This window comes from Notamacropus eugenii, chromosome 1, assembly GCF_028372415.1.
Source record: "Notamacropus eugenii isolate mMacEug1 chromosome 1, mMacEug1.pri_v2, whole genome shotgun sequence".
Taxonomy (NCBI): Eukaryota; Metazoa; Chordata; class Mammalia; order Diprotodontia; family Macropodidae; genus Notamacropus; species Notamacropus eugenii.
This window is the reverse complement of record NC_092872.1, coordinates 737,553,478-737,571,048: the sequence shown is the minus strand read 5'-3', so window position 1 is coordinate 737,571,048 and position 17,571 is coordinate 737,553,478. Positions and strand designations below refer to the sequence as shown.

Below are 17,571 nucleotides of genomic sequence, written 5' to 3'. Positions count from 1 at the left end.
GTAGCAAATCCTGAAAAAAGGCTTAGTTAAGACTGTCTGAGGCCGAGCTCAAAGGTGCTTCCTCCGGGAAGCCTTCCTGGATCCTTCTCCCCAAGCTAAAAATGCACTCCCCTTCAGACCTCAGGTAGCCTCTGCCTGTCGTCTGTGTAGTGATGTTCTGGCTCCTGTGAAAGGCAGAGTGGCCAAGCAGGAAAGGAGCTGGACTCAGGACCAGGAAGACTCAGGCTCCAGACACCTGCAGGCAACTCACTTAACCCCTCCGGGCATCAGCCAGCTCTCTAAAGTTATGAGCTGTAAAGAAGGTGCTAACCGGCATCTGAGGAGGGGGTTTTCTCACCTAGGAGTTCCCTTTATCAAGAAATCACAGGTCCAGTTCCTATTCCTATCCTATGTAGGGATTCTACCATGGGGTCCTGGAGGCTTGGTTTTTGTCTCATATACCTACGTAACATGCACACACACACACACACACACACACACACACACACCACTTTGATGTGAAAACATCATTAATAGCTTCATAAAAGTTGGTTAAAATTTAAATGCAAAGAACAACAAGAAAAATGTTTTTCAGGCATGTCAGACTCTCCATGGCCCCACTTGGGGTTTTCCTGGAAAAGATCCTGGAGTGGTTTGCCATTTCCTTCTCCAGCCCATTTTACAGTTGGGAAAACTGAGGCAGACAGGAGTGAAGTGACTTGCCCAGGCTTACCCAGCTAGTAAGCATCTGAGGCTGGATTTGAACTCAGGTCCTGCTCACTCTGGGCCCAGAGCTCCAGCCACAAGGCTACTAGCTGAATTAGAATCAAAAAAACCTATTTTGGAATACTGCCTCTGACTTATTAGCTGTATGATCTTGAATAAATTAACCTCTCTACCTGTGTTGCCCCATCTATAGAAAGAGGATAGTAATCACACTGACCTCCCAGGGCAGTTGTGAGGACCACAGGCTGTAATAAGTAGAAGGTGTTCTGCAAACCTTGAAGGGTCAGGTCTAGAGGCGGTATCTTCCCTCCTCAACCATGTCAGGGAGGAGAGAGCACAGTACGGCCCATCTTGGCTCCTAAGACCTGACTCTCTGGGCCCATGACGGACCATGTGGCCTCCGGCTGGGTCACATCTGTCTGGGCTCAGCCTTTACATATGTCCAGCTGGTAAGAGTGAGTACCCACCTGGCTCCCTGCGTCTAAATGGACTGAAAGAAATTTCGGGCTCCTGGGCTCTTAACAAGAGGTGTCCTCTTGGGGGTGAGGCTAACAATGAGCTCCAAGGCTGAGTTACTGCTTGGAGCTTGGTGTGGTTTACTCTCCTGTCCAGAGCCGAGATTTCAGCTCAGTACCTTCTGGTATGGAGACTTCCTTCACCAATGCAGATCAGCAGCTTTGTCTGGAATTCTCTGCCTTAGGGAGCTGACTGGGTGTCAAAGCCTGGATGAGTCAGAGACAGGACTTGAACTAAGGACTTCCTGTCTCTCCAAATATCAGCTTTGTAATATCAAATCACAGGAGCTTCATGGGTCATTCCTCCCTCCCTAACTCCCCAATTTCCCTAACAAGTGGGCATCCAGCCTCTGCTTAAGTAACTCCAGTCATGGGGAGCTCACTGTCTCACAATGGCCTGGCAGCAGTACATTTTAAGGAGCAGTCCATTTTACAGATGAGGAACTTAAGATCTTAACACATTAAGTAATTTGCCCAGACTGCACACCAATAAAGTAATAAGAGTTGGGATCCAGACACGGGTCCTCCTGACACTGAGTCCAGCTTTCCATTCAGGGGGTACCCTGGACTCAAAACTGAACAAACAGCCGCTCTTATTATCAAATGAGATAATGATTGGTTTTGCAAACCTTGACACATCATAAGATCATGACATGATGATATTCAACCTTGGTGACAACCTGCTGTGTGGCCAGGCATGTATCAGGCACTTGCTAGTGACCCACTGAATGATTTACAATGGCCTGTTAGCTTAGGAGAGAGACAGTCTGGTCTAATGATCAGAGAGCTGGTCTTGGAGTTGGGCAGCCCTGAGTTCAAACCCTTCCTCCAACCCAATCAATAGCCTAGGCCAGCTGAGGCAAGTTGATGAACCTCTCAGGACCCCAGGGGACTCAAGATGATAATCATGCCCATCTGCCTATCTGCCCATCAGTGGAAGGAATTTCCATCCCAGGAGTTTCTCTCAACCTAAGGAAATTGTAAGTCTTGAACAATAATCAATCAGTGTTCCATTCCCAAATCTTCTGTCCAGTTCACTGCTGGGGAATAGCCACCAAGTTATTTTTCATAGGCAACAGGTGGGTTTCCAGATGTTTTCACCAACAGGGACTGTGACTAGTCCTATTTTATCCTTGGCCTGGGAGTCATCAGTGGGAACTCCCCAGGACACCTAGGGATCCTGGGGTATCACTAGATTCACTAAGCAGGTGGATGAGAGAGGTCCTTACCAGCCCCTGCATCCATCTCACTGAAGGAAGGAGAGGTGTCCAGTGGTGCAGGGGGAGGGAACAGGGGCGCAGCTCCAGGAGGAGGGGTGTAGGATGCCTGCAGCACCAGAGATGCCTAGAAGATAGAGGAGGAGGAACAAGGTTACTGTGGCAGCCCAGGAGCCAGCCCCCCAACACGAGATAGAGTCTGTGATGAGGTGTGAGGGGGAGGCAGGAAGCATCCCTCCATGAACCATCCCCACAGGGTATCCCCAGCTCTGCCCCGCCCCCCAGCTCATGTCAGGCACAGGAGGGAATCGTGGAATTACAGAGCCAGCGGTGGCAGGAACCTCAGATACCATCTAGTGCAACCCCATCATTTTACAGAGGAGGAAACTGAGACCAAGAAGGCTAAGTAATCTGCCCTAGGTCATACAGCTAAGTATCAGAAGCAGAATCGGAACTCAGGTCCTCAAAACCAATACCATAGTACCATGATGCCCTTTCATGACTGTTTCTCTTCCTAGCCTGGGCTTCATTTCACTTCCCATAAATTATTCTTTGATGGGGAAAGTAGGATTCAGTCTTCTTCCAGTTCCAAGCGCCAAGCCCAAAGTTCTGCATACACAAAGTGTTTAATAAACAATGGTTGAAACTAGTTCACTTCAAATGAAAGAAACTGCTTTAAATCCACTAATAGCTCATACTAATATGACATTTTAAGGTTTGCAGAGCTCTGTAGGGACAATAGGACATTTGGTCCTCACAACAACCTCATCAACAAGCATTCATTAAACACCCACTGTATACCAGCCAGTCTACTAGATGCTGAGGTTACAAATTCAGTAGAATTCTATCCAATCCAATAAGCATTATTTAAGCACCTACTATGTGCCAAGCATTGTGCTAGGTGGTGTGTCCAGTATACAGGTGTTTTATTTTGTTTTTTCAGAGAGCCAGTTGTTAAACATTTACCAGCACATCGATGGACATAAAAACAAATACAATCCAATTTGAGGAGAGAGAGAGAACAGCAAGACCAAGGGGAATCCGGCCAGGCTTCCTGTAGGAGGTGGCACAGCCTTGAATTAGGATTCTCAGAGGAGGAGGAAGGGGGGTGGGGGGCTTTCCAGGCACCCGATGGACAGAAGGGGAGGACAGAAGAATCGTGAATCAGCCGGCTGTCATGGACAGCATGAGGCAGTGAAGTCAATTAAGCCTGAGACAGAAGGCAAAGAGGGCAGGGCAAAGGAGGAGGGAAAGAAACGTTCTCCTGTAAAGGGGGTCATCGGCATGGGGGCCCCTAAACAAGAACGTTTGCTTTTCTCTCCCCCTTTGATTAGGTCAGAAGGGGACAGTTGTTTCTATCTATCCCTTTTGTGACCACATCCCATTCACTGTCACACAGGGTTTCCCAAAAGTCTAGCTTCACCCTGCTCTAAGATTTTGGGGATGCCTTGTATATTGTCTTCCCCCTCCCCACTTCCTTCCTCACTCAACCATGCCTGGTAATGAAGATTTAAAAAGAGGAAAGCAGGTAAGCCATTCAGCACACCAACACACCTGCCATATTGGAACCCATTTTTACTTTAAAGCTTATTTCATGGGATCACGAAATACTAGAGCTGGAGTTGACCCTGGGTTCTAGACTGTCCTGTGGCCTGGTCCTGCAGGCAATGAGGTGAAGCCTGTGGGCCCTTTTTCAGAAAAATGTTTTTAAATTGGTCAAATAAAATATGCAAGATTACAAAGGAAAACAAGCATGTTGAATACAGCAAAGACAGTCTTTCTTTTTGCTTGTACTTGTATCCGAAGCTGGCCATGCCTGACACACAGTCATCACTTCATAAATGTTTACTGACCACCAGCACCATTGCAGTTATGAAAAGATCTGTTTCTAAAAGTCTCCAGGTCACCAGTTTAGGAACCCCCGATATTCTAGTCCAATCCCCTCCTTTTTCACAGAGGAGGTGTCCAAGGTCACTGAGTTTTGTCTCAGCATCCCAGACCTCATCCATTCTTCTAGCCCTAATTTTGTTGTCTGGGTGACCCCAGGAAAATCACACTTCCCCTCAGATCCTCGTCCGAAAAATGAGCCATATAATCCCGGAGGCGCCTCCCACCTTTCGATTCTATGATAGACTGTAAGTCTGGGAATTAGGAAATTGAAGAAGAGGAATGCGGGGAGGTCAGCAAGAGGCTCATTTGCTGCTGCTACCCAAAATACCGCTAGATGTCCCCCGTTGACCATCCAACCCCAAGCTCAAGCATTTCTATGAGAAGTTGGTGAAATGATGCAGACTCACAAGTAGATGGGGATGAAATGGGCTGGAGAGAAATATGAGACATCGGAAATCTCCCCCAAAATGAAGAGAAGGAAAGGTCACAAGAGGCAGTATGGGATAGCAGAAAAAGCCTCGGTTCTGGAATCAGAGTTCTGAGTTCCACAGTCAACTAGCATTTACTAAGGTATCAGGCACTTTAGCTCTCCACCTGTGTGGCTTTAAGCAAGTACCTCTCCCTCAACAGGCCTCAGTTTCCTCATCTGTAAAATCAAAAGGTAGGTTTGGATGACCTTTAAAATCTCTGCCAGCCCTAGAGGTGGGACACCCTGATCCCATGCATAATGCACATGCTCAAACCTCCATCCCAGTCCTCCAAAGCCAGGTCATGGCAGGGAGGTGTCAAAGGTAGTGTGGGATGGGGTAGAAAAGTGCTGGACCTGGAACCAAGAAGAACTGGGTTTGGTTCCCACATCAGGTACATACTAGCAGTGTGATCCCGGGCAAGTCTCTGTGAGCCTCAGTTTCCTTATCTGTGTAAGAATGGGGTTGATTGACATTTATTCAGCCAAGACACCCCACTGCCCTTAAGTGACAGAATGCCCAATCAATCAGGAGCTTCTAAGTGTGAAAAACCTTTCGAATGAGAGTGATGTTACACAAGAGTCATGTCTGTATAAGCCAAAGAAATCTGGTTGTGCCCTGGGAGTCATGTATAAATGCTCAAACTCGTTAAAGCTGGAAGAATTCCAGACACAGGAACAAACGTGACTTTACTGCCCACCTTGGTGGGGGGAGGGAAGGAGAAGACTCAGCTCTAGTCTTGGCTGGATCTCTCACTGCAGCTTTAGCCAGCGAAGGACTTTTCAAATGACAAAAGGTCCAGAGAACATCACACTTCCCATCATCCTATGGGTGTCCTATAGTGGCATCCCTGCATCCTCTGAAAGCAAGAGCCAAGGGCAGACCGAATGAAATCACTCATTATAGTTAAGGGGGGATTGCTGAACACCCCATGAATCTGAGAAAAGAATTGCCAGCAACCAGTAGCTGGGAGTTACTCTCGTCACATGTGCTCGCTTTCCTGAGGACTCTGTACGTGCTGGTGGAGGAAAATGCCACAGACCTTTGAAGGGGGGGGATGTTTTGTATCAGTTTTTCTTACTGTACCCCCTTTCTAAAAAGCTTCTTAAGACTGGCTAACTAAATGATTCTCAACTAATCACCAGCCAATGACATTAGAATCACTCTGACACACTAGAATCCTGGGGAGAGGGAGTTGTAGATAAGTTCTAGGGGCCTGACTCATCAACGGCAGTAGAAATTGAACCAAGGATCCTAAGGCTCCTAAGGGCTTACATGAGCTCTGTCTGTGAAATCGGCATAATGACAATACCTACTTCAATGAGATTCCACATACAAAGCATTTTGCAAATTTCGAAGCAGTATGTGAATATCCACTCTTCTATTCTCACTCTCAAAGGCTATGCCAGCAGAGGGCCAACTCTGGAGGGTCCTACCAAGTTACAGCTGAATTAGGAGTCGGGTAGCCCCAACCTCTCCTGGCTTCAGCTTCCTCATCTGTAAAATGGGAGGAGGAGAAATCCCGGAAGGGTCCTTGCAGATCTAAATATATAGTCCTATGACTGCAAAGGTCAGCTTAGCCTAGTGAGGGGGGAAGGCCATCACCTCATAAGGGACCTGGGAAACTCGTAGGTGATCAAGGTGATGCCCAAAGGGGAACAAGCAGCAGGGCTGGAAATCTAATCTAAACACTCCCAAACCCAGAGTTTTGGCATCTTTGGTCTCTGAGGGAATCGCTGTTTTGATTGTGATAAGTCACAAGTACAACCTGGAATCCCTGAGCAGATGAGTGGAACATGCCCTTACACATAAGAAACCACAGCTCTTTTGAATGACAATCAATAAGCCCTGGTTAAGGACCTACTGGACATCAGGCACTGTGCTGTGGAGGCCAAGCTAGGAATAAACTTTCCCTGCCCTCCATTCTAAAAGAAGAGGAAACCAAACCTACATGTGTAAGTATGGACAGAACATACATACAAAAGATCACAAGGCAACTTGGGGAGCAGCTGGAGGACCCCAAAAAGGCTTCATGTAGAAGAAGGTTGTATTTGAGCTGAGTCTAAGAAAGGGAAGATAATAGGCATTTATTAAGCACCTACTGTGTGCTCAGCACTAAGCAAAGAGCTTCACAGATATTATCACATTTGATCCTCAAAATCATCCTGGGAAGTAGGTGCTATTATGATCCTCATTTTACAGATGAGGAAACTGAGGCAGAGAGAGACTGAGTAACTTGCTCAAGATTACACACCTAGTAAGTGTCTGCAGTGGATTTGAACTCAGTTCTCCCCAACTCTGGGCGCAGCACTCTGTGTGCTACGCTCCTCCCAGCTGTCTAGGATGCCAGTCTAAAAGGAAGTAAAGAATTCTAAAAAGAGATGAGGAAGGAGTACATTCCAGGCATGGGAAACAGCCAGTGCAAAGGCATGGAGAGAGGAGATGGTGTCAAGAAGGGCTTTGACTGGACTATAGCAAGAGGAGGAGAAATAATGCACAAGATGTCCCAAAATGATTTTTTTGGCAATTGGGGTTAAGTGACTCGCCCAGAGTCACACAACTAATAAGTGAGGTTAGATTTGAACCCAGGCCCTCCTAACTCTAGTGCCAGTGCTCACTGCACTGTGTCACCTACCTGTCTCAAAAAATTCTTAGTGCAGTTGTAGGGTCTTAACACTTAAAGTGACACTAAGGTTTTTTGAGATATCCTGTAGAATGAATTGAGTGGGCACTGGTTAGGGTGGTTTTGGCTAAAAAGCCAAACAAAAGAATTTATGTTTGATCCTGGAGGCCCCGGGAACTATGGAAGTTTAAAGAGGAGAGGAGTCACTAAAGGTATCAAATTCACCTCCTCCAGGAAGCCTCCTGGGCTTCATCCCAACAGATGGGGAACAAGTCTTCCCCGGATGGATGTGGTCTATTTCTTTGCACCTGTTAGCATCTTGTTCTGTGGTCATAATAATTCTTCCACTCATAAATGTTCATTCATTCATTCTTAGCTTTTTCCTTTTTCCCAGAGGACCAGGGCTCAGATCTTGCCTCTGGAATGTACTAGCTGTGTGACTCAGTGCCTCAGTGCTGATCCCCTCTTTCTCTTCCCCAGGCGCTCTCACTTGGTGATCTCATCAGATCCCCTTGGGTTCAGATGCCTCCTAGCTTGGAGACCTTGGACAGGTCACCTGTGGAGACTCCCCTTTCCCAAGGGGTGATCCCACTTCCCTGTGACTGTCAAGGGCATCATCATCTGTAAAATGAAGGGGTGGGGTCTCTTCCAGGTCTGAATCTATAATCCATCCCACCCCCAATCACTCTACGGAGCCCCCAGGGATCAAAGCGGGAGAAGGAGAAGGGAAGGGAAGGCACAGCTCCCTCCCCAGCCTGGTGACTCTTGACCCAGACGCCCTGGGAAGGTGGAGGCAACTTCTGTTCCATTCCCCAAAACTTCTATCGCCAGCCATCAACTGGAAACTTCCCTCTTCTGTCCCAGACTTTCTGGAACCCTCATTCCCTTCATCAAAAGCATGCAAGGTTATGGTTAAAGTTTCCACTATGAAATTAAGAGAAGAAACAATAAATAAATAAATGAGAGACTTGGACCAGTCCATAATAAAGGAAGAAGCATGACTTTGAAAACTGGAGTCTCTGAGTTGGCAGGTCCCTCAGAAGCCACAATCTCCCCCAAAGCCCCCCAGAGTTGGAGACACCACTAGGCAGCCCCCAAGGCACCCATCCCATTTGGGGATCATTCTGATTGGTAAGTTTTCTCTGACATCAAGCTTACATCAGCTATCATATTTTTTACCTTCTCAATGGGAAAGGGAGGGAGAGAATACAGAACTGAAAATTAAAATTAAAAAAAAAGGATGGCACAAAACACTTTTCTGAAACTGGTAATTAGGCTTAACTTGATAATCAGCCCTGGGTGCTTCTGAGGGAGGGGGTGATAAGGGTTTATTGGGGTAGACAGAGACACCAGTGGAGAGAGGGACTTGACCCAGGAGACCCTAGTGAGAGTGTGGTCAGAGAGGGACGTGGGTGGGGGGAGACTGAGGGACTGTGAGTCAGCGTAAACAGTGAGTGGGGATGTCTGAGTCAAGCCTCTCGTGGGATTGGGGGGATTGTGAAGGCAAAGAGAGAGAAAATGAAGGCAGTCCAGAGTCGAGCAGAGTCCTGGCTGTGGGACATGGGTCCTATCACCTTCCCCATGAGGGGACGGTGATCACTGAACCCCAGTAGAGATAGGAGTGTCTCCATGAAGAAGATCACAGAGAGAGATGGGGAGGGAAGGTTAAAGTTGGGGTGTAAGTGGGTCTGTAACCCAGAGGCCCCCAACGATGTCTTCTCCCTCATCCCTATCAAGGAACCTGGTTTTGCTCCACGCCTGACTCTTTCTCACTGCATGTATCAGGTCAGCTGCCAAATATTGTTTCTGTCTCCATAACTTCAACAGGACACCAATGAAATGTTCAAACAGCACCAAAAATAGCAAATGGTAATTGGCTGACAGATGGATTCGCCACACATGAGACCCTGGGGTTATTTCCTCACCTATAAAATCAGGGTTTGGATTAGGTGACCTCGCTCTAGCCCTAAATCTAGGCTTCCATGGTCTAGAGAGAGTCTTCTTTGTGACCTCGGGTAAGTACATCTCTAAGCCTGTTTCTCCACCAATAAAATGTGGGTTTTGAACCTTCAAGGTCCCTTCTGTCATGTCCCAGGATCCTGGTGTCCAACATTCCCTTTAGCCATGGGCCCTGCTCAGCCCTCTGCCAGCACCGTTCTAGCCCCTGGCTCCCCACTTTGGGACACCCATCCCAGACCTCCTCAAGGAGTGTTCCCCATCCAGGTGAGCGGGCTGTGGGCTGCCCTCTCCCTGGAAGACTCGCTGCTTGCCTCCTTCCATTCTTGACCCATGCCTGGTTGCACCTTCTCCCACTCCCTCCCAGAGAAAATCCAAACTGAAAGCAGAAGAGGAACTAAGGGACAGACTTCTCCCCACATGGGGAAGTGGGCGCCTAGAATCTCCCAATTCTCACCCTTGTCAGTCCTTCCTATTTGCACAAAGGTCTTTCTTTGTTCACTATCCCCATAATTTTCTTACTCCACCCTCACCCCCATCCAGAGGGAACACAGGGAAGCCAAGAAGGGCAAAGGGGAGGATTTGGGAATCAGGAGAGTTATGCTCATATCCCGTTATCTCATCTCTCTGGGCCTCAGTTTCTTTCTCTGTAAAATTGGCATATTGGACTAAGTAGCTTCTGATATCCCTCCAAGATCTAAATAGATGATGGGGTTCCTTCTGTCACTCCCCCTCCCATCTCATTTGCCTCAAAAAAAATAGATTATAGATTTAAGGCTGGAAGGAACCTTAGGCCACATTCCCAGAGAAGTGAGGTGACTTGACCACGGTCATCCAGAGAGTGAGTCCCAGAGCTGGCACTTGAACCGGGGTCCTCTGAGCCTCCAGAGCCAGGGTTGTCTCCATGGGAACCATACTGCCTTTGTGTACAGAGATGGGAGAAGGCTAGACATCTACTGAACTGGGGTACCCCTGCCACCGCCAGGGTGTCAATAGCTAACTGAGATAGCCTTGTGCCAAAAGGGAAATTTCAGGAGGGAATTCTCTGATGGGATCAGACAGTTTGAGGAGGGGGCTGGCTCTGGAGTCCATGGGGAGGCCAGAAGGAGGGGAAGCTGTATATTCCCACAGGAACAAGATGCTCCAGCCTGTGGCAGTCTTTTTAATAGAAACTTTCCTTCTGAATCAGGGGGCAATTAGGGGGAGACTCAAGCTCCCTAAACCAGGAGGACCAGAAGAACTGTGTATGAAGGAAGGGCAAATCTCAGGCTGGGAGTCAGCTAGGAACAGAGCCTGTGGTACCCGTGGGAAGCCAGTGAGAGCTCCTGGGGAACAAAATTTGGGAGGGAAGATCTCGTTCCCTCTCCGCTCATTCCACTGCCACTTCTCTAAGCGACTGCTTGGTCTTGATCTCTCCAGCACCTCCTCAATGCTGACCACACAGCTATCTGTCCTGTTCTCAGAGAGGACCAGGGAGGTGATGGTGTAATGCGCAAGGGGACTGAATCTCAGTGAAGGAGGACTGTGCACATTTAGAGGGTGCGTAATAAAGTTTGTTGACTGGCTATTTGATGGAATAATTAGTTTAAGGTCTAGAAAAGTAAGAAAGATGAAGCTGGAGCAAGAAAATTCCTGGGCTGATGACCCTGTAATCAAGTGAAATAATGTCTGTTTAGCACTTTGCAAACTTCCAAACATGCTAGAAATGGCGGGTCATGTTATTAGAGGCCTCTGGGCATTGGGAGTAGGCCTCCCTCCAGGCCTGTGGATAAACATGTATGAAGTGCCTGCTATATACCAGGCACTGTTTGTTCTAAGTGCTGGGGACAAAGAACAAAGAGGCACAAGACAGTCCCTGTACAGCCCCTGCCCTGTGCTGGCTGTGAGACCCTGGGTAAGTCCCTTCCCTGACAGGCCAACTTGCTTTGGTGGACATTGGAAGGTTGCTTGCTCAGGAGCTGCCTGAGCCAGTGCAATCAGGTGCTGCATCTCTCTATCATGAGAGCAGGGCCTGGACTTTCTGTGTGGGACCTCAGGGATGTCACTCCACAGCTCTGGGCTTCCTTCTTCATCTGTAAATGGAGGGGACTGTGCTAGATCTCTAAGGTCCCTTCCAGCTGAGATGTTTCCAAGTCGAACCTCAGCATCTCGTGGGCTCTCCACTTTTCCAAGCATCCATGTCCAAGTTAATCCTCATCTCTCCTGTCTAGTCCTCTGTCCAAACAACCTTAACTGGCAAGGATAGACTTAGACTCTGCAAGATTCCCTGGGGATCAGGAGGGGGGGGGGGTGGATTTGGAACTAGAAGGAACTTTAGTGGTCATCTTGTCCAACACTTCACAGATGAGGAAACTGAGTCCTGGACAAGGGAAATGACTTGCCCAAAGTCACACACATAGAAAGCGGCAGAGCCAGATTTTGAACTCAGGGTCTCTTGGTTATATATTCATCCCTCTCTTGATTTCCTCAGGCTCACTGTTGTGACTGTCTTCAGTGAAGTTCAAAGGTGATCCTGGCCATAAATTCTGGCTCCCGCTGCCCATTAATAAAATGTATTCTCACTGACGACTTACCCCTGTCGGCTGTTTCTTGGTGTCCAGAAGTGGGGCATTGAAGCTGGCAGCCAAACTCGGGGTGGTGAGGACATCGCGGAGGGGGACTCGGGCTTCCCCCAGGAATCTAGGAGAAGAGAAAGTCAGGGAAGGTGGGAGGAAGGGGAAGAGACACATGGGAAGGAAAAGTCGGGCATATGATGACCCGTGCCTCCCCTCAGGAAGCTGCTGCTTTTCTCAGGGCTAATATCTTCCCCCCACAAACCCCCACCCCCCATCCATGCTCACCACCACCTAACCAGGCAGAATGAAGAACCCAACAAAAATGCCCTCCCTGGAAGTCATTCAATCAATGAGCATTGATTAAGTAAGTGCATAGTATGAGCCAGGCACTATGCTAGTCATTGACTAAATGATGAGATCATGTTGTCCTCAAGACGCCTCCATTCCATGGTAGGAAACAACAGAGATAAGAAAGTGCATTGTACAGGGACCAATCCTACAATGACATATGAGAAAAACCAAGAGAGAATCTGGAAGAACCTAAAGAAGCCTGAGGCAGTGGAAAAGTCCCCCCGAGAACAGACTTGACTTCTTGACCTCAGGTAGTCTGCCCAGGAATGTCTCCCAAGCAGACACAGGGATGAATCAATTCATTAATGAGAAAATAAAAAAGAAACTCTAGGGAATCCTTTCAGCCCGGGAAAAAGGAAGCTGAGGAACAGAATACACCAAACTACCACCAGAAAGGAGGAGAAAATGATTCATGTTTTCTTTGCTAGGTCCCAGCCATGGAAAGCTGACTCTGTCCCCACCTGAGAGAGGAAGAGTCTGTGAGCTCCTCATCGTGGACTCTGGCTGGCTAAACCCCAATCCAGGCTAAAGTACAGGCTGACCTCCAACCCCTGCCACAAGAGGACCATCTGACCTCTGACTCTAACGAACTCCAATCTGAGACTGACTACTAACCCTGGCCACTAATAGGTCACTAACCCCTGACAGAGAGTGACCCCAAGCTCTCAACATAGACACTAACCCATTCCACAACCAATCCCTCACCTTGGTCACGACTAACCAACCAAAGACTTAGACCTAAATCTAGCCACAGAATGGTGATTGACCCAACAACATTTACCCCCTAATTCCTACTGTAGATCTAGAGAAGAATAACAAAGGCCCAGATGACTGAAGAGATGGAGAGAAAATAAGAGAGATGTAGGGATGGATTGAAGGACCAAAAGTTACTTTGTTTGACTTAGGTAAGAGGAGACTTAAGTCTGATAGGATGGCTATCTTCCACCATGTGGAGGAATATGATGGAGAAGAGGGATTATACTTGTCCTTTGGAATTCCAGGAGGCATGCCTTGGCCTCTGGAGGCTAGAGAGATTTTAGTTCAATATACATAGGTCTTTTCTATAGTAATGAAAATTCTCATTTGTATGACTGATTACAGAGATCTTTCTGACAGCTGACTCACTTGATCCTTACCCTAGAAATGTAGGACTTGTTTGGTTGTCCCCTACACAAAAGAGGAGGGAGCTGGCACACAAAGATGGAAGATGACACACACAAGAAGAGCCAAGCACCCACAAATGGGGGTTTGTGATTTGTGATCACCATGGATGAATGACAGGATCTCAGAATGGAAAGATGCCTCAGCATACACTTTATTCAATAAGAATCCTCTCTGCAAAATACTTACCAAGTAACATTGGCTTCCTGGCTGTTCCTTGAACAAGGCATTCCATCTTCAGACTCCAAATATTCTTTACAGCTGTCTCCCATGCTGGGAACACTCTCCCTCCTCATCTCTGCCTCTCAGCTCTCCTGGCTTCCTTCAAGTCTTGGCTGAAATCCCACCTTCCATCTCTAGATCTAGGATCCTATGAGCTTGCAGTCCCCTAAGATTCCCAGATCTTTTTCAGGCAAATTTGTACCTATGAAATAGGTCTTTAAAATCAGGCTTGGACTCCTGCCTTTCTTCCATTTAGTTCACCTACTCAGCTTCACCATCGTCCATTCTCTCTGACCATGAGAGAAAAATCTAAAGCAACGATGTAGAAGGAATTTCTCAGTATCGTGCTTCCTAAGACAATCATACACATCTAGTCAGTGGCAGGGCTGGGATCTGAATCCAGATCTTCTGTCCCCAAGCCCCGTCATCTTTCCTCTATACCTCAGAATCTCTAATAAATAGAACTGTCCAAAAAAAACCAGAACAGAACCTTAAAACCAAATGGGATCGTGATCATAATGATGGTACAAGTCACTACAACAATAATTGCTCACATTGATACAGCAATTAAAGGCTGGCTATGTGTTTGACAAACAGTATCCCATCTGGTCCTCACAACAACCCAGTGAAGAAAATGATGTTATTAGTCTCCCTATTTCATCACCAATGATGAAAGTGAGTCTCTGAGAAGCTAAGTGATTGACCATCTAAGTCTACCCCACTCCTAGAAAATGGGCTAGGCTGCCTCTTTAGGCAGCAAGTTCTGTGTTGTGGTCTGGGCAATACCTGCTATGGTTCCAGACAAGAGGGCTGGGCTAATTTTTCCCTAAAAGGCATGGAAACTATACCAGAGATCTGACAGACTTGGGGAAGGAGAGTAGAAGTTAAGGCTTTGACTCAGTTTCCCAGTCACCCAAGGCATGAAGACACCAGTCTATTTATTTGTCTCCCCCACTGTCCTTTGTATCATTCCCACATCCTTCTGACTCAACGCACCTTTCAACTAACCCATCAATCAACCAACAAGGCCCTATTAAGCACCTACTACAGGCCAGTTATGGCCCTAGGTGCAGCCATAATGACAAATGTTAACGATTATAATAGTGTTCTCCAAGATAACAGGTAATTACTATTTCTGTATGTATGTATATGTGTGTCTACATGCATATATAAATCCATGGAGTTATTAAATTAGTATTATATTTATATTACATTAATATTTACACTTCTTAGAACTTGAGGACATCACCAAGAGGGATTGTTTCACTCTTTGCACTTATATTCCTAGCACTTACAACAGCACCAGGCACATAGTAGGTGCTTAATAAGTATTTGTAGATTGATTGAAATCTGAAGAATGAAACCACGCCTGCCTGTAAAGTGCTTATATTATAACGGGGGAAATGAAAGTACGTATAAAAATGTACAGGGCAGAAATGTAACGTGAGTAAATAGCAGGGGATACAAAATGGTTAGGTCCTAGGGAGTTGGGAGGGAGGACATGAGCAGCTGGGGAGATCAGGAAAGACTTCATGCAGAAGACGATGCCTAAGTTTCATCTTAAAGGAAGACAGGGACTGAGAGGTAGAAGTGAGGAGAGAAGGCATTCCAGGCATGTGAAATAGCCAGTGCAAAGGTGGGGAGATGGGACATGCAGTGTCAATTTTGCTGGATCGCAGAGGTCAGGAGAGGAAGCAACATCTAACAAAGGTAGAAGGATAAGAGTTTCTTGCAAGAGCTCCCAACCACCCTGAAGGAGCACTAAGTACCCTTTCCATGCATAATAGTAATAATATTGTTGTTGAGTTGTTTTTCAGTCATGTATGACTCCTTGTGACTCCTTTTGGGATTTTCTTGGTGGAGACATTGGAGTGATTTTCCATTTCCTTCTCCAGCTCACTTAACAGATGAAGAAACTGAGGCAAACAGAAAGTGCATGACTTGCCCAGAGTTTCATCGCTAGTAAGTATCTGGGACTGGATTTGAATTCAGATCCAAGTCTGACACTCTATCCTCCGTGTGCCCACTAACTGTTAAATACTAGATGGTCTATGAATGTCTTACCTCATTGTAGCCTGAAGTGCTAGACCAGCCTGATTTGGGCCTGAGGTTGTCCTTCTTAAACTGTGGGTCACGACTCCATATGAGTGAAAAAAAATTGCCAACAAAAGTTTCTGAACGTGTGATGACCAAAAATTAAATTCTTAATTTAATTCATTCATTATTAATTTACTTATTTAAACCAATTGATTTTAATTAATTAAATAATTAATTTGATTAAAAATCAAAGGCATAATGAATCTGAGTTGTTTCTGGCAGCTCTTGCCTGTAATGCATGGGCCAACTTCCCTGCAGCCTTGGTTCTGAACACACAACACGTGCACTTTGTACTGCATGTGCCCTCAGATCACACACCAGCAGCAAAAGCTGCTGAAACTCGAAAAGGAACTTCAAGTGGAAAAAGTTAAAGCAGCCCTGATCTTCAACTCTTGCTACCAGAAGCATCTGAGCAAAAGCTGGGTGATTGATCACTTATCAAGCATACTGCACATAGATTTCCTGAATCTCAGAATTGAGATTCCCTCTAGTAGGATGGAACTTTGGAGATCATTAAGTCCAAACTCCTCATTTTAAAGATAAGGAAACCGAAAGGGAAAGGGAAAGCGTCTTGTCTGAGGTCTACCTCTTCCTTCACTGGCAATGCCAGCTGACCCAAATAGAGAAGTCAGGATGGGAAGTTGGTTTGCAGAGGAGATGATGGGCTGGTTCTCAGATGAGCTAGCTGAGGACCAGCCTACACAGCCTGGCCAGCAGGACTGGGGCTCAGTGAGAACAGCATAGGGTCAGTTCCCACAGGAAGCTGGAGGTGTGGGGATGGGCATGGAGGAACACTCTTGAGTCTCTTGGATAGAAAAACTAGAAACCTGATTAGTCAGATCTGGCTCCAATCACTCTTCAGAGAAGCAGGCTGTCTGCCTGCCACTGATCATCACTTCAGGATTATTTTCATTCTCTCCCTTGGGGTGGGGTCTGCCAGGAACAAGTTGAATGTGCCCCTACCTACTGATAAGGAACTAAACTGTGTCCTGGAGAGGGACATTCCTCTCTGGCACCAGCCAATGTGATATAATGGAAAGAGCAGCGCCATAGGCAGCAGGAGACCCCCACATCAAGTGGCCTCACTAGCTGAGTCACATTCCCTCTCCCCCTCACATTCCCTCAGGTCCCCATTTGTAAAACATAAGGGTGGAACTCAAGACTTCTTCCCATTTTTTGTGTCCTGGACCCCTTGGGGAGTCTGGTAAGGCCCCTTCTCAAAAGAATGCCTTTAAATGAATAAATTAAACATACACAATCATGAAGGAAATCAATAACATTGATAGACAGCTATCAAAACAGTTTCTTTTTAAAGTTCAGAGACCTCGAGCTTAAAACTCTTGAACTAGATGGTCTCTGGTTCTTTGCATCTTCATCACTCTCAGGTCCTGGGTGACAATTGCCCAAGGCCGGAACTTAGAAGGGGGAAATTTGTCTGGAAGGAACCTTAAAGATCTTTCAGTCCAACACACATCTGAACAATGATCCCCTTGACAAAATCCTAGACAAAAGATCTTGAGGGCTTTGCCTCCAAATGAGGGGGAACCCACCTTCCCCTTCTGCACAGCTGTTAGGACACTTCTCCTCTTGATAGAATGAACTCTGCCTCTGCATTTATCCACCCATTACAAGAACAGCTAAGAGGGACAATGAATGGAGCGTCGGATGCGGAGCCAGAAAGACCTGAGTTCAAATCCCTCCTTAGTCATTTACTAATCTCAGTCTCAGTTCCTCATCTGTAAAATGGGGATGATGATAGCACCTAACTTCCAGGGTTGTTGTGAAAATCAAACAAAATGACATTTGTAAATG

At 46.7% G+C, this 17,571-nt stretch overlaps 1 protein-coding gene across 21 annotated transcripts in view; it reads right to left on the bottom strand.

Moving 5' to 3' along the window:
• Positions 1–17,571, bottom strand: part of DYSF (dysferlin) — a 253,717-nt gene that overhangs the window by 172,823 nt on the left and 63,323 nt on the right. For all 21 annotated transcript variants that reach the window (XM_072651404.1, XM_072598690.1, XM_072655480.1 and 18 more), the window contains exons 4-5: positions 11,947–12,052; positions 2,450–2,564 (exon numbers count right to left, since the gene is read on the bottom strand). In XM_072651404.1, the coding sequence (XP_072507505.1) occupies positions 2,450–2,564; positions 11,947–12,052 (221 nt within the window). The remainder of the gene's footprint in view (positions 1–2,449; positions 2,565–11,946; positions 12,053–17,571) is intronic.